The sequence below is a fragment of the Thamnophis sirtalis genome, unplaced genomic scaffold (genome assembly GCF_051295495.1).
Source record: "Thamnophis sirtalis isolate CommonGarterSnake01/CBP01778 unplaced genomic scaffold, rThaSir2_p1.2 scaffold_2, whole genome shotgun sequence".
Lineage (NCBI taxonomy): Eukaryota > Metazoa > Chordata > Lepidosauria > Squamata > Natricidae > Thamnophis > Thamnophis sirtalis.
The window spans coordinates 137412120-137434379 of NW_028261382.1; the positions used below are offsets into that span (position 1 = coordinate 137412120).

General features: G+C 44.3%; 1 protein-coding gene across 5 annotated transcripts in view; it reads right to left on the reverse strand.

Moving 5' to 3' along the window:
• The window catches only part of CHD7 (chromodomain helicase DNA binding protein 7), a 217629-nt gene that overhangs the window by 131876 nt on the left and 63493 nt on the right, over nt 1-22260 (reverse strand). For all 5 annotated transcript variants that reach the window (XM_087707027.1, XM_087707026.1, XM_087707023.1 and 2 more), the window contains one exon: nt 20013-21838. In XM_087707027.1, coding sequence (XP_087563153.1) covers nt 20013-21674 — 1662 coding nt within the window. In that variant the 5' untranslated portion in view covers nt 21675-21838. The remainder of the gene's footprint in view (nt 1-20012; nt 21839-22260) is intronic.

Consider the following 22260-nt stretch of genomic DNA (forward strand, 5'->3'; position numbering starts at 1 on the left):
GATCTAGGAGGGCTCCTTGGTTTACTGAGGAACTCCGGGAGATGAAGCGCCAAAAGAGACGCCTAGAGTGCCGCTGGAGGTCCAGTAAGTCCGAGTCCAGTAAGTCCGAGTCCGTGGGAAGACCCCCCCTCAATATAATGCTAGTAAATTCGAATAAAATTTCTTTCTGCACCTCAAACGAAACAAAGGGACTACAACACTCATTGCCAGCAAGAAGAAATGGTGCAAAACTGACAACAAGGTTTGTAAGGACAACAGGAGATCAGGAATTTGAAGCAGGATCCAAAGCCTCAGTCCTGCAGCGATTCTAGAAGATGGTACTGGGAAGCATGGAGGTTCCAGCAACTAAAGAGGCAGGCTGCAGACAATCAAGAGCCCAAAAGAGCATATTTTGGCTTCAATTAAGGTGCCACACAGTTTTGTTGTCGTTTGGAGCTTTTGTGTTGCTAATTAGAAGAATCCAAGTATGGAGAATGAAGAAATGTATCTCTCTAGCCAGACTGAGAAGAAAAACTGGGCTAAGCTCAGAGGAAGAGGCATGGCCAAAGCTTTTACTTCTCAGTCTCTGGCCAAATAGACAGAAGATAACCCATGCTTGGACTCTCCAAGCAATGCACAGGAGAACAAAAAAAGAAATGTTTTCCCTTTTGCATTTGAGCATACAAGGGACAGGAAAGGAGAAATAGAAAGACAACGAAAAAGATGGGAAGAGAGCAAGGAAGGAAAAATAAGAAAAGAAGGGAAGGAAGAAAAAGGAGAATGAAGAGGGAAGGAAAAACAAAAGGAAAGAAGGCAGGCAGATTATAATGTGCATGAGTAAGGGTCTGAGGGAAGTCCTGCCTAAGCACTTGGCCACCACAGGTGTCCTGACGTGAGTGACATCGAACTGGCCACCCCCTCGTGGCCACCCCCCCTTAATATGGCTTTCAATTAAATCAAGTTTGACACCCCTGGTGTACAATGTGAGGATCCTTATCAACTCAAGGCTCCTGCTCAAGCAGCAGATGACAGCTATGAAAAGGTGACCCTTGGAACAGATTTATCTAAAGCACCAATTGCATCCTTTCATGGACCTGCAGGCCTTGTTCATGATCACTCTTGCACTGGTCACTTCCCATGTGGATTACTGCAATGGGACTGCCCTTTAACAGCACCTGAAAGCTACAACTAGCTCTGAATGTGGTGGTGGTATACACAGTGATGGGTGAGCTTAAATTTACCTTTGTAATCTCTGTTGCCCAAGTTGCATTGGTTTCTAATTAATTAATTACATTTACATGCTGCCCATCTCATCGTCAAGTGACTCTGGGCAGCCTGTAATATCAGAAAATAAACTAATTAGAATATTAAAAACATTAATCATTAAAAATTAAAACATTAACAATTAACAAAGAACTAGATAAAAACGGACCAATATAGTAAATGGGATGAAGATGGGATCTTCTCCTAATCTATAACTACTTCCAAAGTGGGACACCCCCAATAGGCCTCCAAGCCACCTGCATGGCATTTATTCAACCACATTTCACTTCTATCTCATACCCCACTAGCCATTTACAACTTCAACTCCATATTCATATAAAACATTCATAATTCAAGCCTAGTCATTTTTTCATAAACTTTCTTTAAATCAACAAAAGTGCAACAAGCTATTTTTCTCATAGCCATAAATTTTTCAGGTTATTACTGAAGAATAAAAATTTGGTCTGTTTATCCATTGTCTAGCAGAAAGTAATCCTCCTATATGGAATTTCTACATACACTAATCTTACTTTTCCATTTTACCAATTCTGGAGGAGCACATATCTATAAAATAAACAAACCGCACACCTATTCCACAAGCAAACCACAACTATATTATGATAATTCTCAAGTTATACCATTTATGCCCTTTTTCAAAAAAAATTCATGTCTTTCATGGAAAAAGTTAACTGTATAAAATATAACAGGAATTTACACTTAAGCATATACTACATTTTTCTCTCCTAAAAGGTGAACATTTAGGATTGTCTTATACACCGAATGTAGCCCCACCCACCCATTGGCCCCACCCTTTGGTCTCTGCCTCCCAGCAATTTGCCTCTTTGGAGCAAACAGCCCGTTTCAGTTTCAGCCTGATTAGCACAAGCAGCTGATTGTCAGTTGGATCAGCCTCCCGACTATCAGCTGTTTCAAGCTGCAGGGATTGCCATCACCTATTGTCTCATTTTTTGGCCTCTGCATCCCATTTCTGGCCTCCATGTGCCTGCTTTTGGTCTCCGCGTGCCCTGTTTTCTACCCATTCTGATTCCCGCTGGCCGGAACAGGAGGAAAAAGGGTGTTGGTACTTACCTGATATGCCTCTTCTCATAGTTTGGGGAGGGGGAGTATCCAGGATGGGTTGACTTTATCCTCTTGTTGATTGGACTGAGTCATCAGAGCTCTTGGTATAAGCCCCTGGTCCACCAGGCTCCACCCAGTTTATTGACGAAGAACTCTATCCGACTCGTTGACCCATTCACTCCAGACCTTGTTAAGGTTTCTACTTTTTATTGAATCCTACTTTGATCATGTAATTACAACCTACAACATAGTAAATGTTACCTTATCATGACAGGGAGGGTCTGGATACTCCACCCCCGACTACGAGAAGAGGTGTATCAGGTAAGTACCAATGCCCTTTCTCCATAGTGAGGGGGAGGAGTATCCAGGATTTAGGTATTTTAGGTATTTAGGTATTTATTGGGATTTATATGCCGCCCTTTTCCCTGAGGGGACTCAGGGCGGCTTACAACGACAAGGGAGGGGAGGTGCAGGGTCAAAACAAAACAATATGTGAACAACAGAAAAGTAATAGGATGGGACGTACCAAAGCCAAAAGGATGGGACGTACCAAAGCCAAACGTCCCTAGGGTGGGTAATAAGTTGAAGACCCCCGGCCAAACTAAGCCTGTTGAGATGTATCCCCTACCCTGTGGACAGCTTGCTGTAGCCTGCGCTCAAACGAAGCCTCCACCGAGGCAAAGGTGTCCAGCTTGTAGTTCCTCACAAAGGGTGAGGAAGAAGACCTGGCCTGTGTAGCCCAGGACGCCGAAGTGACTGCACTTCGTGTGGAATGTCCTGTGATGGGGCTTGGTGCCTGCATGCCCTGGGACTGGTAGGCTGTAGCAATGCAGATCCTCACCACCTGCCTATTGTGGTGGAAGTCACCTTTTTACCCAGAGACCCCGGTTGGTAGAAGACCAACTGGGCCTCGGACTTTCTATTTGGTCAGGTTCTTCTGAGGTAAATCCTCAGAGCCCTCTTTATGTCTAGGGTGTGCCACTTCCTCTCTAGGGGGTGAGCAGGGTCCGGACAGAAATTGGGCACACCCAGGTCCTGTAATTCGTGGAAACATGAACCCACCTTAGGTATGAAGGAAGGGTCCAGCCGCAACACCCCTCTGTCCTGGTGAAAGATGCAGAGGGTGTCCTCCACGGACAGGGCCTGCAGCTGTGATGTCCGCCTGGCAGATGTGAAGGCCACTAGAAACACCACCTTAAGGGTTAAAAACTTTAGAGATATTGTTCGCAATGGTTCAAATGAAGCCCCCTTAATGCGTCCAGCACTTTATGCAAGACCCAGGAAGGGCACCTGTGTATCGTGGCTGGTGTGAGGTTGGACGCCCCCTTCAGAAACTGCCTTGCCAAAGGTTGTAGACTGAGTGTCTGGGCTCTACCGCATAGAAGCACTGTGGAAATGGCCGAGACTTGTCTCCTAAACATGTTAGGGTCTAACCCCTTGTCCAGGCCTGCCTGAAGAAATTTGAGCACTAAGGGCTCTATCGCCTTGATGGAAAGTCTTTCCTCCTTCAGGATGCTCCGCTCAACCGCCAAGTGGTCAATTGGAGCCATTGGGGTTCCGGGTGTTCCAGTGACCCCTGCCTGAGGGAGATCCTATCCTGAGGAATCCTCTGCGCTCTGTCCCCCAATAGCGACTGAAGGTCTGCCAACCATGGCATCCTGGGTCAATAGGGGGCAATCAGTACCACCTCTGCCCCCTCCCAAATAATTTTTGGATGACCCTGGGAATCAGGGGCAAGGGTGAGTAAGCGTAGAGCAGTCCCCGAGGCCAAGGGCATAGGAGGGCATCCACCCCTTCTGACCCCTGGCTTTGGTACCTGGCGTAAACCTTGAGAGCTAGGTGTTGTGGGGGGTGGCAAATAGCTCGACTTCCGGGTGGCCAAAGTGGTCCATCACCTCTCTGAAGATTGCCGGGTGCAATCTCCACTCCGAGTTGTCCACTTCTGCCTGGCTGAGCCAATTGGCTCTGATGTTGTCCACCCCCGCTATGTGTTCCGCCCTTAAGGAGAGAACATTCCTCTCGGGCCACTGACCCAGCCTTTTGGCCTCCCGCATGACGGCCTTTGACTTGGTCCCCCCCTGTCTGTTTAAGTGGGCCTTGGATGCAATATTGTCTGTGGGGGGCTGGAATGTGTCTGTCCTTGACAGAGTGGTGAAATTTTTCTAGGGTCAAGCGAACTGTCCTGCATTCCAATCAGTTGATATTGTGAGTCAGTTTTGTCTGGTTCCACTGTCCCTGTCCTTGCGCTATCTGGTCTTGTAGGTGGGCGCCCCCCCTGAACAGGCTGGCACCCGTGGTTACCGTCACCCGGTCTGGCGTTCTGAAGACTTTGCCCTTGATTATCGCCAGGGACGTCCACCAGATCAGTGAGCGGGGAACCTCTGCCGGGAGAAAAACCCTGGCCTGGGAGCAGCTCCTGTGCTTTCGCTGGAACGGCAAGGGAACCATTGTAGGTCTCTGATATAGAGACAAGTCCAAGGGATAATGACAATGGCTGAAACCATGGTGCCTAGCCATCTAGACCACGTGGCTAAAGGCACCCTGTCTCCCTTGATTACCTGGATGACTAATCATCTTAGTGAGCACTGTCTTTCGGGTGACAGGAAGACCTTACCTGCCTCTGAGTCTGTCAGAGCCAGGTGAATGAGCCTGGTGGAAGGGTAGAGTTGGCTTTTAACCGGATTCCCCGAGAACCCGTGCTCCCTCAGGATTGGCAAGGTGATATCTAGATCCCTAATGCCCCTTCAAAGGAGGATGACTGTATGAGCAGGTCATCTAGGTAACCCAGAATCCTAACTGGAATCTGCCTCCTCGCTGCTAAGGCAGCCATTACCTTTGAATTCTCGCGGGAAGGAAGACCAGTCGAAGGGCAAGGCCTGGTTTTGAAAGTGCTGCCCCAGGTAGCAGAACCTGAGAAACCTCCTGTGATCCCTAATGATAAGAATGTGTAAATAGGCCTCTGTGAGGTCTATAAAAGTGAGGAAGTCTCCCTGTCTGATTCCCTCCAAGATGGAGTGGAGGGAATGCATTTTGAACCTCCTGTAATGGTTGAAGCGGTCCCGCCGCTTCAGATCCAGAATTGCCCTCCATCCCCCTGATGCCTTGGGGATTACGAAAGGGATGGTGTAATGCCCTTGGCCCTGCTGTCTAGAGGCACTGGCTGGATGGCTCTATGTCCAGCAGGAGTTGTATAGCCTCCTGCATCAGTAATCTCCGTGTTGGTTTATTTGAAACCGGGCAGCTCCGGAAAAACCCCGGGGGTTTAGACAGAAGTTCCAGAGCCAGGCTGCGCCTCATGGTGTTCTGCCCCTATTTATCTGATGAGGCGCGGTCGCAGCAGTCGGCGAAGTATGCCAACCGCCCCCCTATGAGGGGTGACTCTGTTCTGACCTTAGTTTTTGTGGAAGGGGCACCCCCCTCCGCATCCTCCCTCGGAAGGGCCGCTTCTGCTGCCTGCCCCTCTGCTGCCTATTTTGGCATCTCTGCCTGTCGGAAGAGCCTCCTGGTAATGCCTGGCACCTGAGTATCCCGCCTCTGAACCCCTGAAGGGATCCTGACCCTAGAAGGAGGACCCGAAGTCTTGTCCACGGGAACAGGGCCGTCTGGAGTAAGGCGCCGTCCTGAACTGTCCCTTCTTAGGGGCTGTGGGGAGCCCCTTCCTCTAGTCCTTATTCTCGACCAGATAGGGGTCCAGGGCAGGTCCAAAAAGGACATCTCCTGTGAAAGGAGTGGATGCCAGGTGCCACCTATGGCAAACCTCTGCCTGCCACTGTCTCAGCCACAGCAGCCTGCGAGATGCAATTGCCCGGAGGCAAACCGGGCTGCGGACAATGAGGCGTCCGCCGCAGATTGGATGACCGCCCCCAGCTTATTGATGTCCTGGTGTGCTCTGACCTTGGTAATGGGGATGCGTTGTTGCAGCTCCTGCAGCCAGAGCAGAGGAGACCTGTTGAACAATGAGGCGGTGGTGGCGGCCTTCACCGCCCAGGCGGCTGCCTGATGCCCTCTTCAGAGGGTAAGGTCTGCCTTCCTGTCTTCCAACGTCAGAGCCTCCTCAGGTTCCCCTGGCAAAATTGGGGGTGTATGCAGTGCCAATGCCGGGGTGCCCCTGATGGGTGGGATAGCACCCCCTCCATGTCTTGATCCACATTGAAGAAGGCCTTGTCTGTGGATGTGAGTGTGGGGCTTGACGTGGGAGTGGCCCCTTGGCGCTTGACCAATTCAAGAAAGGCCCTGGGAGTTGGCACCGTGTCGGTCTCAATGGCCTGCTCCTCAAATATGGTTTCCGCAGTAAACCCCTGCTGCTGAGGTGGTCCCTCTGCTGCTCTGTTCCCAAGCCTGGCAGCTGCTTAACCCTTAAAAAGGAGCGATTTATATAACAAAGGCTGGAACAACCCGGTGAAGGTCAGTTTAGGAGGGGGCAAGCCTATGTCATTGGATAGTTCATCCTCCCTGACTTCCCCCTCCTCGCAATCCAGCTCACTCTCCTCTCGTGATAAGGCCGAGGAGCTAAAGCTGTCCTCCCCCTGGGTTTCCAGCCCTTCTGGTATCCTAGGTGAGGATGCCACTGAGGCAGCATTTGTGGCTGCTGCAGCAATGTCATGCATTGCTGGAAGGCCTGCATCATTATGCCTGAAAATTGGGGGCCCCTGTGGGAGCTTGCTGGCTGGGGGCCCCTGCTGTCGGGGGGGCAGAGGCTTATCTCAGGGAGGCAGCATGGGGGAGGGGTATTGCCACCTCTATGGGAGACCCCAAAGACTAGGTGTGTCAATGGGGATTCTTGCCTGCAATATGGTTGTCTCCCCTGTAGTCCCACCTGCTGTAGGTCCTCCAGGAGCCTTTCTTTTCTTTCCCTGGCGCTGGATGGATTTGAGGCCAATTGCCCTCTTGCAAATCTGTTCCAGACTTTAATGCCTCCTCCTTTCCTATTTAGATGGCTTGGAAGGATTGTGACCACTGTTCCCTCTAAGGGGCATGGCTGCGCAGCCGCGCACGTGGCAAGAAAACCCCGCGCAGCAGTTTCTAACTGCCGCGCAGTGATTTCTGCCAAAGCAAACGTGGGAAAGTCCTTTGCAGGCAGCTAGAACTGGCCACCCGCAAAGGACCTCCCCAAACTTGCTTTGATGAGCACGGAGCGACTGACGGTAGTTTGTGCCGGCCGCGGCCTCTCAAACTAGCGGCAGTCACCCCTGTGTTCAGCAAAGCAAGCCCAGGGAGGTCCTTTGTGGGCAGCCAATCCTAGCCACTTGCGCCCGGCGCTGCGGCTGAAGTAACCACCCAAAGCCCCTGCCGCCACCAGAATATCTGCTGCCTCCTCCTCCTCCTCCTCTAACAGCACTGGATTTGCCGCCCACGGCTGAGATGAAGCCGCCAAAGCTCCGGTCAGCAGCCCCGCCCATGGCAGTGGTGCCTTCTCCTCCACGCAGAGCACCTGAGCTGGCCCCCACGTTATCCCTCTCCCTTCCTCCTCTGCCGTGCTTTTGAGGAGCCATGAGGCCACTGGAGCCAGTAGAAAGGCAGCAGAGGGGGGGGGAGCAGGAAAAAAAAGGCCTCATGTCTTCTCAAAAGCACGGCAGAGGATGAGGCGGCGGCAGGGGTAAATGCGGTGCCCAGCTCAGGTGCTCCGAGCGGAGGTGGTGCCAGCGGGAGCCCTGGTGGCTTCACCTCAGCCGCAGCGCCGGGCAGCAAATGTGGTGGTCCTCTTGGAGGAGGAGGAGGAGGCGGCAGCAGTTATTCTGGTGGTGGAGGGGCTCGTCGGCATCTTCAGCGGCAGCCCTGCCCCCTGTGAAAAAAAACCGAAGATGGAGCAGATCCACACAGATGACGTCGCCGCAACATGACTGGAGGAGGAATTCTGGGAGTTGAAGTCCACAAGTCTTAAGCTGTCAGGTTTGAAGACCTCTGAGTTTTTTTTCTAAAGGGTTAGGGGTGCAAGGATCTTGTAACCTGACAGATTTAACACTTGCATACTTCAATACTAGAGTTTCTGAGCCAACATGACTGGAGGAGGAATTCTGGGAATTGAAGTCCACAAGTCTTAAAGCTGTCAGGTTTGAAGACCCCTGGTGTTTTTTTCCTAAAGGATTAGGGGTGCGAGGGTGTTGTAACAACAGCTTTAAGATTTGCGGGCTTCAAATGCCAGACTTTCTGAGCCAACATTTTGGTTGCTAAGCAGGAGCGTTGTTAAGTGATACTGATATTATATAACACTTTTAATTAAGTGGGTACCTTGAATAAACATAACTTTGAGTTTCAAATAACACTGATTTCGTTGTTGTCTTAGGTGACATCTGTGAAAAAAATTCAGGTGCTCAGGCATGAAAATATGCCGCTCCAACACTATACTTTTCTACTCACACTGAAAAAAAATTAGAGGGAACATTGATTGTGATCCACCCCTGCTTCCAGCTCTGCCCTGGGGGAGAGGTGCTTTTTGTCTCTTGCCTTTCCTCCCCCCCTTCTCTGGGTTGCCTGAGGGGTGGTCACTAACCTGGTGGGACTGCAGGATGTTGTTGCCGGTAGCTGTGTCCTGCCAGTCTCCTGTTGCCTCTGGACACTGCCATCTTGGAACACGTGGTCCCTTTTGGCTTCAAGATGGCGCCTGTGCCAGGAGATGAAAGCGCCCCTTTTAAATCTTCTGGCTGAGCGGCTTGTGCTCCAAAGAGCTGCCGCGTGCCTCCACTGCAGTTTTCTTCGCTTCCCATGCCGCTGGAGTCCTTGCTCTGCCCGTGAGGCCCCTCCAATGAGGTGGGTCACGTACCAATGGAGCGGGCGCTCCGCAGCGTTTGCAAGGCTGCCTTCCAGGGGAGGGGACTCCACACCACCCTTGCCTGTCCCTTCTCTTGATCCGCGGAATGGGGAAGTCTCTGGCGCCGCTGGCATCCTTGCAGCAGGGCTTGCCTACCAGAGGCTTGTGCCATCCAGCTCCTGCTCGCCCGGCAAATTCCTTTCACTCAGAAGCCTTGGCGGCGAGCCACCCCCTGGGGGACTTTTGGCCAATCCTTACAGTCCAGGGAGTTGCCAGCTCGCCTGGGATGCTGTAGGAGGGAGACACTGGAATTTTCCTTTCTTCCCTTTCTTGAATATCTTCGACCTGTCGGAGATCCAGGATGGTCAACCATCCAGTTGAGTGGACTGAGTCTAAAAACTGGGTGGAGCCTGGTGGACCAGGAGCTTATACCAAGAGCTCTGATGACTCAGTCCAATCAACAAGAGGACAAAGTCAACCCATCCTGGATACTCCTCCCCCTCACTATGGAGAATGGGGTGTGTAGAGGCCGGACACATGGAGGCAGCAATAGGCTATGGCAATCCCTGAAGCAGCCTGAAACAGCTGATCATCGGGAGGCTGAGCCAACCGACAATCAGCTGCTTGTGCTAATCAGGCTGTGCTGAAGCTGAAACTGAAACTGGCTATTTGCTGCAAGGAAGCAAATTGCTGGGAGGCAGAGGTCAACAATCAAGAAACACCAAACTTCCTTGTATCAACAGGCGTGCGACAAGGTTGCTCAATAGCGCCTGTATTGTTCAATCTGGTCATCGATTGGATACTAAAACAAGCTCTGAAGGATTGTTCAGGGGTAAAAATACACGACCAACAATTGACTAATCTGGACTATGCGGATGATATTGCCTTATTTGCTGAATCGCCTCCAGAAGCACAGAAGATGCTGGACCAACTCAAATCTGCAGCTGAAAAAATTGGCTTAATCATAAACACGTCCAAGACTGTTTGCCTCACACACAAGATTCCCGATCCTGGCCTACTGCTCAATACTCAAACTTTAAAATGTGTTGAAACATTTACGTATCTTGGTGCGAAGATATCATCCAGTACGTTTATCGATACCGAAGACATAAACCATCGATTAGCAAGAACCTCAACAACATTCGCAAAATTATACTTTCAACTGTGGTCGTCCCAACAAATATCCAGGCGAACAAAAATGAAAATATTTAATGCTTTGATCATACCAATACTCCTCTATTCATCTGAATCATGGACCTTTACAAAAGCTCAACTACAAAAATTGGAGGTGTTCCAAATGCGATGCCTACGTACCATAAGCGGGCTCAGTCTACATGATCGGAAAACAAATGACTATATACGGAAACTGTGCCTGAACCAACCAACCATCGAAACACTTGTAAGGCGCAACCGAATGCGATGGGCAGGGCACGTTTGGAGAATGAACAGCAACTCCTGGCCCAAAATAACCATTGAAGCACCCGTGCCAAAAACCTGGAAGGTGCATAAGAACGCCCCATGGAAAACATGGATGAAGCTGATTGAAGAAGACCTCTCGCGAATCCATTTTACCATACGAGATGGCAAAACTGCCGCTCAAAATCGCAAACAATGGGTGGCGATGGTTCGGGATGCATGCGACTCTACAGCGAAGGGATTAGCGATGCCGTACAGACGCTAAAGACTTAAGTCTAAGTCTAAGAGGTAGATTTTTTTCTTGTTTTCCTCCCCAAAAACTAGGTGCATCTTATACTTCGGAGCATCTTATACTCCGAAAAATACGGTAGAGTTTCCTGCTTAAGCAGGGGGTTGGACTAGAAGACCTCCAAGGTACCTTCCAACTCTGTTATTCTGTTTTCTGCCATTGTCATGTAATGTGGTACATGTGTTAGCCTTAACAAATTAGTGGATGTTATCCAAGCACCATCACTTCAGTCAAAATAAATAAATCTCTGTGCAAAAAAAAGTATCCATATAAAGTCACACTAATTAACATTTTGAAACATAAATGAAAGTCCAATTTGATACAGGTTACTTTGAAGGTAACCCCATTCAAATTGATGTCCAGATTTCAAGTTTTTGATTCATTAAAATAAAACTCTATCCTCCAAATGATGGGCAAAATAAAAACATTTGTAATTTATTTTTATTTTTTATTGAATAAGATGGGCTGGGCAAGCAACTTAAGTTTTAAGAAGGAATGAAGTATGTCATAGGAGGGTATATATCTTTAAATTATGATTTTTAAAAATTGCTTTTAATAAGCTTTCTGCACATTTCAGACAAAGGATGTGGACTTCCATCCATGTTTACTGGTATAAATTGGTGTTACTTGTACTGAATTCTATGAAAAGCAGGCTGACACTGAAAAAAGAGACTAAGCAACTAAGGATAGATGATTGTAAATCAGGGGCTATTTTGCAAGACTATGACCAGTAGCTGGAAGGAGACAGCAAGCTGTCTCTGTTGCACAGTACTCCAGTAGGCACATCAGATGTGCATATGGGAATTTGCAGCAAGCTGAGGCTGCTAAAGTGAGAAACGTTTGCCAAGAGTCCAGCAGTTGGAATGACAATAGTGATGATGAGCCCAGCGCTACAAACTCTCAATACCAAGAAGGACGAATACAGAAAAGTTCAGTTGGCCTTTGCATGGGTAGCCAGCCTGAGTGCAAAAGGAAGGGGGGAGGGAGACACAGATGGGAGAAGTTGAAGTGAAAGCAAGCAGAGCAGGACAGGGCAGGAGAAGCATGAGATACTCACCTAATTAGAGTTAGGTTCTGGCTAACAACTGCAAATGGGAATACTAGAACGGCCATGGCTAAATAGTGAGGTCATGTAATGTTTGCCTAATGATCATTCCATTAACAATGGAAATTCCAGTCCCAATTAGGATTGTTAATCAAACTACCTGTCATAAACATGTCTAGTAAATGGCTGGATAACATAGCAGTTAGAGTGCTGCCCTATGATATGAAAGACTCGGGTTCAAATCCCAGCTAGTGCCTACCAGTAGGGGTTCTTGGACTCCTAATATTTCATTGCTTACCTCGGATGCAAGAGTGACATGAACTAAGAGAATCATGCCAACTTGGAAAATTGAACCTGAAATAGATGGAATGCTAGTGTAACAGTAGACTTAATGAGATGGGTTAAATGAAAACTACGAGGGAACTATGGATTAGCAAAAGACTTACATCCATTCTAATAATTGCTGGAAACATCTAGTTACTCAATGCTTCAACATCGTTAAGAAAAAGCTGTCTTAATAATTTGAGGCAGACCAATTACAACTACATCTTGGACTCAAGAAGACCCAGAAGATCAATTTATTTATTTATTTATTTATTTATTTATTTATTTATTTATTTATTTATTTATTTATTTATTTATTTATTTATTTATTTAATTTGTATGCCGCCACTCTCAAAGAGACTCAGGGCGGCTTACAAGTAAAAAAGGGGAAGGGAAGGACATACAAAAACAAGACAACATTAAAAGATCGCAACATTCACAACTTAGAATGGGGCTGGACAAATTGAACAGCCCCAGGCCTGTCGAAACAACCAGGACTTGGTCGCTTTGCGGAAGGCCAGATGGGTAGTAAGGGTCCGGATCTCCACTCCAATTGAAAGTGTAGCCAACATTTGAAGCTGGAACATCAGTCCACTTCCTCCATTACAGAGCACAGCACTTGAAATGAAACATTTGATCAAGGATAAAGTAGATATAATAAACTCTCAATACCAATTACCAAGGCTCAGTGGGAAAATATCATCTGATATTATGATAGAAGAAAGATTGCCCTCATGACAATATCTACCACAATCATAATTCAAGTCAATGAACTGGTATATAGTATACCCACTGTAATCCTGGAAATGTTTGGCTGCATAATCAAAAAGAACAGCAGTACATATGCCTCCCCTTGAAAATTGGACAAGATGAAGGCAATTTGGAGAGGGGTTAGTCAGCTGGTGGATACTGACCTACAGGATAGTGTGTGGAGATTAAGGACAAGACTAGGTTACTGAAAACTATAAAGGTATGACTCTATCTGAAGCCCTAGGGACTTCTAAAAAGATTCTAAGGAGGTACATTAGAGAAGCAGAGACCAAAAAGAGAGACCGACCCAAATACATGCATAATAATTCATAACTCTGAAATTGTACTTTTGAATTGTGAAGTCATCAAATATTTTAATCACTGTAATTAATTTATTGTTTTTGCAGGAAGAAAAAGATCTTTGTGAATTCTCTTTCTGGGAGGAGACAGAAAGAACAGGGAAAGTAATAATTAGAAATATTTCCTCAACTTGTTACCATTTTAAGTGGGTTTTCTTATAATTACTGCTTAGTAAGTCACTATTATAGAAGAAGGCATGGCAATGGAGCTGAAAGAATGGCTTGTTTTGGCAAATAATGAACTAATTGGCAAAGCTATTAATAACTTGTATTATTGATCATTGTGCTGTAGCAGAAGAATGATGAAAAACATAAAATGCACTGCACACATACATCTCCTCTCCTCTCAGTCACTCCATTTTAAAGTACAAAGATATAAAAAAGGTGCTGCAGTAATGCTTATAACATGGGACAGCAGTTTTATTGTGGGAGATGTGAATCAATATGTTGTATCTCACAGATGATCACATATAACCCCCCCCCAAAACACATGAATCTGAAAACCTCTAACAGGGGTAGGTAACATAAAAAGCACCTGATGGGGGAAGCAAAAAAAATGCAGGCATGATGCGAATGGCATCATGTTGTAACTCCTTGTGAATTTTGAGAATGCATGCAACATTACAATGTACATAGAAAAAGGCTGGGATGATAAGATATTTCTGATATTTCCCCGTTCCCTCAATGCAAATGCTACTAAATGCCAATTACACCCATCAACTAAAGTGAGCTAATATATTATGTCATAAAACCCTCTAGTTTTATGATTCTAAATATATAGATTAATTTGGAATAATTTCCTCATCTGTTCACTGAGGAAAATCATGGTTTGGTTTGGATTTAGGTTCCTGGGAGGGATGAGCATTTACTATGCAAGACATGAAAAACAAAGAGGAAACTGCACTGCTTTCATAGTTAGGAAAGATGTTCAGTGATGCCTAAAAGTTTTTGAATGCTTTTCAATTTTCTGCATAAATATGACCTAGTGTGATCAGTTCTCTTCAAACGTGCTAAAACTAGATAAAGTCCTAAAACTAGGTAAAAATAGCACAATTCTACACAAGTCAAAAATTTTATACTTATTAATAAAAGTCTGATTATTACCCAGTCCAAGAAAACTATGGGAATAGATGGAATATCAATTGCCCAGAAACACAGCAAGCTTGCATCAAAAAAAAATCTGTAAAGGTTCTAACTAAAACATGCCGGCAAATCTGGAGAATGACACAGTAGCCAACATCTTGGAAGAAGTTAGTCTACTTAGCAACATCAAAGAACAGAGATTTAGCAGAATATTCAAAATAGTGTATAATATCCTTAATTTCACATACTAACAAAACGAAGCAGATCCACATGGAAAGAGATTATTCAAGCTTTCAAAATGGCTAAGGAATAAAATAATAAAACAAATTCTGGGATGCATCACTAGAGGGATCACTACTGAATAAAAAAGGTCCTAATCTAACTATTTAGGACTTTACTTAGACCTAAATATTGGAAAAAATGTGTTCCGTTCTGGAGACCTCACTTAAAAAAAGATATTGATATGACTGATCGAGTCCAGAGATAGGCAACAAAAACTGTATAAAGTCTGAGGACAAATAACTCCAGGAGAGGTTGCAGAAACTGAATGTGTGCAGTGTGGAGGGCAGAAGGGACCCAACTGAAATATTTAAATATATTAAGGTTCTAGAAGATAGTATTTTCAACAGTAAGCAAAAATCAAGAAGATGGGAGCATAACTCAAACTGATAGGGAAGTTCAAAAATAATGTTGGAAATATTACTTCACCGAAAGAGTAGTGGAAGCAAAGAGCCAATTTCTAGGGGGTAGTGGACATCAGTAACTGTTTAAACATGCTTGGAATAAACACATGTCCATAGTTTGACAAAAATTAAAATTAATTAAAATAATATGAAATAAATTAAAAAGAAAACAAAAACAAGAAAAACTCCAAGGGCAGAGACTCCATGGACGATTAGGACTTTTTCTGCCATTTTTCATGTCTATATTCAAATATATTATTGCTAATGCATGCTTGATAATTGAGAAAGTTTAGACGATGTCTGTCTGTCTTCATCACAGTGGGATTTTGTGCACAGGTGATGTGATGGGTACAGGTAGCTGTTGACTTACAACAGTTCATTAGTGACTGTTCAAAGTTCAACATTGAAAAAAGTGACTTATGACCATTTTTCACATTTACAATTATTGCAGCATCCCCATGGTCATGTAATCAAAATTCAGATGCTTGGCAGCGGACTCATATTTAAGAGGGTTGTTTCTGAGTCATTTGATCATCACCTTTTGCAACCTTCTGACAAGCAAAGTCAATGGGAAAGCCAGATTCACTTAACAACCATATTACTAACTTAACAATTTCAACGATTCACTTAGCAACTGTGACAAGAAAAGTCATAAAATGGGACAAAACTCACTTATCCAATGTTAGCAACAGAAATTTTGGGTTCAGTTGCAGTTATAAGTAGAGGACTACCTGTCTATTTCCCCTTTTTGTTATTCCTCAAGAATTGTGATCCAAAATATTTGGAAAGTGAATACAGAACAGATGTAAAACCCCTTTTAAATTTTCTCAGCAAAAGAAGCATATTAATTCCTGTGTAAAGTCTTTAATTGGAAAGCATATTTCAAAATTACCATAGATCAGATTTTTTTTTCTGGAAAAAATGCAGGAGCCAGCATGGATTTATTCAGAATAAATCATGCCAAAGTAACCCAATTTTATTTCCTGATAGAATGACTAGTTTACTTAACAGTAGGAATGCCATGTCTTTAGTAAAGCATTCAAGAAACTTACCACGAGATTCTAGTAAAGGAAATGGATTATGCTGTTGTTAGAGGGATACAGCGTTGGCTGAACAATCGTACCCAACCAGTATATATCAAAACCTCTGCAAACTGAAGTATCAGATGGCATATGTCAGGTACTATTCAATGCATTTATACATGACTTTATTGAATTTGCAAATAACACAAATATAGGTGGATTGCAAAGAATTTAAAAGACAGTTAAGATTCAAGAGCATATTGGAAAAGTTGAAATAAGAAACAAAAACCAGCAAGATTAATTCCAAGAGACACAAATGCAAAACCTTACATCAAAGATTAAACAGGAGGCATGGTAATTATAATGGGCAGCTGTAATTACAAAAAAGCCATTCTAGACGGAATAAACAGACATATAGGTCAAGAAGAATCTCAATTCCTGTTTCTCTCGCATTGGTCTTACTATAGCTAGAATACCGCACCTAATTCCAGGCATTGCATCTCTCATATGGTTTTTCTTTATACCCCTCATCAGCTTGGTTGTTTTTTTCTAGACATACTCAATTTGTAGAAATTCTAGAAAAAATGATCAAATTGATGAGGGATATAAAGGAAAACCATATGAGGAAGAGGAAGGGCTGGGAATATTTAGCCTGGAGAAGATCTACAAGGAGGCGTAGTAATGATATTCAAGTATCTGAAGATCTATAACATGAAAAGATGAGAGAAGAAATATTCAGAGGTATTCCAGAGGAAAAGACAAGACATAATGAACTGAATTATAAGGAGGCAGTTTTCAGTTTGCTGTTATCTGATGGTAAGAGCTATTCAACAGTGGAACGCTTTAGGAGATAGACCTTTACTAAAAAATTTTAAACAGATATAATTCTTAAGCTAAATATATCTCAGTTCCATTTATATAAATCATGTATCTGAAATAACTATGGGAAATTCATTTTCGTCCATGCATAATTTCCCTGTTTTAGAAGACCAGTTTTTGTAGTTAACAAATAAGTTTTATAATTAGTCCCATGAGATGTAGAATTTGAGACAACTTTCTTAAACAGAGCTCCAAATATAGCCACTGCTTACAAAGAAATAACCTCAGGACTGGCCAACATGACGAAAAGCAGCAGAGGCATTAAGGTGATTATGTTGCCTGGTGGGTTTTTCAGATAGGCTGGGGGGGGGGGGGGGGTGTTAATTCTGAGTGGGCCATTTCTATAATAAAAATAATGAAACTTTAGTGACTAAGGTTTCCTTTTTATTTCAACTTATTTACACCGCAATTCCTCACCTTTCCTGTGTTACCGTGTTGCCATGAAAACACGACCTACCCTGAAAACACGCCCTAGTCTGATTTTCCATGCAGTTGCCTAATATAAGCCCTACCCCAAAAATACGTAAAAATTGAGCTAGGGCAGGGGGAGGGAAGCTGTCCCATACACCCCGCACCCACTTACCTTAAAACTGCCACAACCAGGCCACCCACACCCCAACAACTGCCTATTTTCTTCTGCGGCTGCTCACATGGCCAGATGCCACATGACTGGTTGTGCAGCCCATGCAAGCTGTCTCTGAACTGTAAGGCTGTCCCCCAGCTGTTTTTCAGCTGATTAAAACAATTTTAACTTCTATAGGATTTTTGTTTTAAGGAAATAATAGTTTAAAAAGCTACCATCAGCTATCCTTTTCCTTTTGGCTAAACTCCTCTAAGTGCACACCAACCATTTTCATTTGACTGCACTTTCTTTCACTCTTGCTTCCCTTTCTGAACAGGGCAGAAAATGTGAGCCAAGTATGTGTATGTTATGCTACCACTGGTGGCAGAAGCCTGCGTGGCACTGGAGTTGCAATGGCATGCCATGTCATGATGCGCCCTGCTGCAAGTGGCGGCACTGACACAATGAGCCTCATGGCGCCCTGCCACAAGCGGCAGCACCAGCACAATGCGCCATGCAGCCTCCAGTCTTGACTGAGGGCATGGGGCGACATGCCACACAGCCTCTTGCGACAAGTGGCAGCATACCATACGCAGACTTGGCTCTCAATCTTTTCTGCTCTCTCAAAAGGGAAGCAAGAGTTAAAGAAAGAAAGTCAAGTGGAAATGGTTGGAGTGGACTTTAGAGGAGTTTAGCCAAAAGGAAAAGGATAGCTGATGGTAGTTTTTTTAAACATTATTTCCTAAAAAAAAAAATCCTGCCGAAGTTAAAACAGTTTTAATCAGCTGAAAAACAACTGAGAGACAGCTTTACAGCTCAGAGACAGCTTGCATGGGCTGCGCAACGAATCATGTGTCGTCTGGCTGCAAGTGGCTGAATAAGTTGGACAATGGTGCGACAAGTGTCAGGGCATGGAAGGTGTTGCTAGCGGTCCTAAAGTAAGCAGGTACTACATCCCCTGAAAATAAGACCTATGCTTATTTTGGGCCCGAAAAAGAAAATAAGACCAGGTCTTATTTTCAGGGAAACACAGTATGTATTTTTAGTTTGTAAATGAAGATCTCTTTTACTATTATTATATTACAAAATATTTATAAGCAAAGGATAAATGTTTCAAATAAATAATCAAATTAATATCATTAGTGACATTAAATTATAGTCTCAGAATAAAAGTAGGTTTGAATCTGAGTAGCTTTTTCAGTTAAACTCAGAAGGTGTGGAACTTTCTTTCTTTTTTACAGATCTTGAGCAAGGCTTACATTTTCTAAAGTTTTGCAGTATATATCATATGCCAAATATTAGACAATGTTAGAAATGTTAGAAATTTTGCATCCCTTGATGCAGGGAATAGATTCCTTTTCAATCTTAATGTGGCTTGTAACCATTCTCTTCCCTATTCAATGTATGACTTCCCTTTCCCCCTCATAACTGATGTTTCCCCTTATCATTTATTCTATTACCCCTTCATCCTCATACACCATATTTTTTGGACTATAAGACGCACAGGAGTATAAGACACAGCATGATTTTGAAGAGGTAATTTTTTTTTAAAGGGTTTTGCACTCTGTAGGCCTCCCAAACCCTCTGCACGTCTCGTGTTTTTTTCAAAGGGGGGAATGCAGAGTTTTGGGAGGCTTGTAGAGTGCCATTGGGGGCTGGGAAAGCAAAAACGGCCTGTTTTTTTATTTAAAAAAAAGAGGGGCATGGAGAGCCTTAGGAAGCTCTTAAGAGTGCTCCTGGGGCCTGGAGGGCAAAAATGGCCTGTTTTTTTGCACAAAAAAGGGCCTGCAGAGGGTTTGAGAGGTTTGTAGAGTGCTCCTGGGGGCTGGGGAGGGGCAGAAATGAGAAAGAACAGGCCGTTTTTTGCCTGGTTTTGCCCTCCCCAGTCCTCAGGAGCACTTTGCAAGCCTCCGAAACCGTCTGCACGTCCATTTTTGCAAAGGACGCAGGGTTTCAGTAGGCCAAAAATGCTGTATTCGGTGTATAAGATGCATACAGATTTCCCCCCTCTTTTTCGAGGAAAAAGGTGCATCTTATACTCCAAAAAATACGGTATATGAAATATGATTGGACCATCTTCAGCCTAAACAATGACTTTAAAAAAAAATTAAGTAGAAAAAAAGTTCAAGTATCAGTTGTTTGTTTCAGTTTTTAAAAAAAGACAAGTGCAAGGGTGGGCAACTAAAAACTACTAGTGGCAAATGAACTCCAACATGAAATACTCTTGGATTTATGGCCCTGTCATAATACACATTTAACTGTTCGTTTGCAACTTTTTCTTGACTTTACATGTTGAAATGCTTATTTATATTACAGCCCTGCACAAAAAGTAAAATATTTAGAAACAATATGCAAAAAATCATTTGACTAAAAATATGTGATTGTTAAATTATGACTATAACTTAATTTTGTTCACAATCAAAATAGATTATTGAATTGTATATGCAATTCCTCATAAAGCACTTACAAGACAAACAAATTTGTTTGAAAATGGTTCACTAAGTTAAATTTTATTCAATACATTCCCTACCTGAAGGACAGGCACTTTTTGCGGTGTGTTCTGTGGTGATTGGTGAAGCTGTGCCCAAGGCTGATGGTGAGAATGTGGTGGTGGTGAAGACTGATGATGAATTCCCGTATGAGGCTGCATGGGAGAACATGTTGGCATTTGCTGTTGAAAAGATGACTGACTGGGATGCTGCTGACCAGATATTAATCGTTCTTGTATTGCTTGTGGATCAGCAAGGCTAACACCTGGACAACCGTTTGGTCTCATGTGACCACCCATTTCCCGTGGTGCTGAAGACATACCCATGAATGGACGATTCTGTTGTATATTCCGAGGACCCATACTCCTCTGTCCAATTCCCATGGCACTAGATGGCTGGTGAGATGGCTGAGGATGTGGTATATTTGGATAACTGCCAACTTCCATTGGTATTCCAGCACTACCAGGTCTGACCTGTGGTGGAGGAGTACCTGCTGGGTTACTCATTGCTTTCATAGGTGACATGGGAGGTGGAGAAGCATAAGTTCCCTGAGGCTGTGATGGGTGCATAGCTTGAGTGTTCATTTGGTTAAGTGAGCCACTAGGGTGAAGGGGCTGCTGGTGTATTAGTCCTTGACTACTGTTAGATGGAAACCCTACGGCATTTGGGTACCTTGGTACAGACTGATTCATTGGAGTGTTATTTGTAAGGCCTAAATTTTGATTCATCCCTGTATTGTTTACTAATCCCTGATTTAGGTTGCTGTAAGGATAACGAGAATACTGCCCTGAGCTGTTTATAGTAGGTGAAGGTACTGTCTGGCCCCGAGAACTAAAATTAAGTGTTTGTGGCCTAACGGCACCCTGTTGAGGAGGGTTGGAAGAGAATCTGGGACTGTGGGCTACTGATTCTCCATGGAGAGCTGTGGGGGGATGATGATGAAACTGTTGCACTGAATGTCGTAAAGAAGGCCCAATGCTTGGATTCTGTTGGGGCACATGAGACATGTGGCCAGGTCCTGAGGTGGTAATAAAAGGATTTCCCTGATTAAGACCTTCCTGGCTTTGAGAAAACTGATTTATCCTCTGTTGCTGGGGTTGACCGTGCTGCTGTATTGAAAAGTCACCACGAGCCATGTAATTTCCCAACTGCTGCATATGCTGAGGATGTCCCTGTCCCTGTGGTCCCGATGGTGTTGATGGTGGTTGGGCAGGTGATGGTTGCTGCTGCTGGTATGGTGCCCGTATCTGGTCTGGCACATGTACTGCCCTTGGCCCCCACATAGAGCTGCTATCTACAAAGGGTTGTCCATGTCTTTCGTTCTGCATACCAGGATAGACTCCCATCTGACTACCAGTGCCTCCACCATGAGGAACTGGAGGATTGTGATATTGTGAATGAGGAGATGCTATACCATTGCCAGGCGCACTGCTCATCATTCTGTTGGGCTGATCCATTAAATGCATTTTCTGTTGCTCATACTGATTATAGTGATCAAAGTGGGTCAACTTTGCTTGATTTTGACTGGCTGTAGGGTGATGAAGGGATGACTGTAGTGAGGGAAATCCTTGATCAATAGGCATTTGTTGCCCCATAGAGTTTACTGAATTTTCAGGATATCCACAATCACCTAGGCTTTCCAGTCCTTCACTGAAAATGTTCCCATCTTCTCCAAAAAGACTCATCATTCCTGGATCTGCCATCTTTGTTGCAGCATGCAGTGCCTTATAACTAGAATACTAGTTTGTGCTTCACCTCACCAAGATGTTTATCTTCAGAGCCTTAGTCATCAACCAAATGCCTTAATGTCATTCCATATTTCCTTAATTTTGTGGATCATGGAGTGTCAGGCAGCTTGTTACCAATCCTAAAAAGAAAAAAAGAAAAAAATAGGTTGAAAATAAAAAGCCAAGTCATAATTATAGATATCAGACCTTTATATTTATGTCACATGGAAGCTTTTAATATTTTTATTTACCCAGGTAGGAAAATTTATTATATAAAAAATTCAAAAGGCAGGAAACAGGAATCTTAAATTAATCCACTACCTATACTTTCTTATCTTCCATTCCTGGAGAACAACAAAAGAACACAACAGACAGCTGAAGCAGCTGCACAGCAGGCAGTATAATACATGAATATAAGCAAACAGCCCATCTGCTGAACAAAACCCTGAAAATGCTCTACTTACTAACAACATGTCCTTAACCATATATTCCCGAGCTATGTAATCTGATAAAAGAGAAAGTCTAGGCAAATGTTACAATAAACTAAAAACTGATCTGGCAA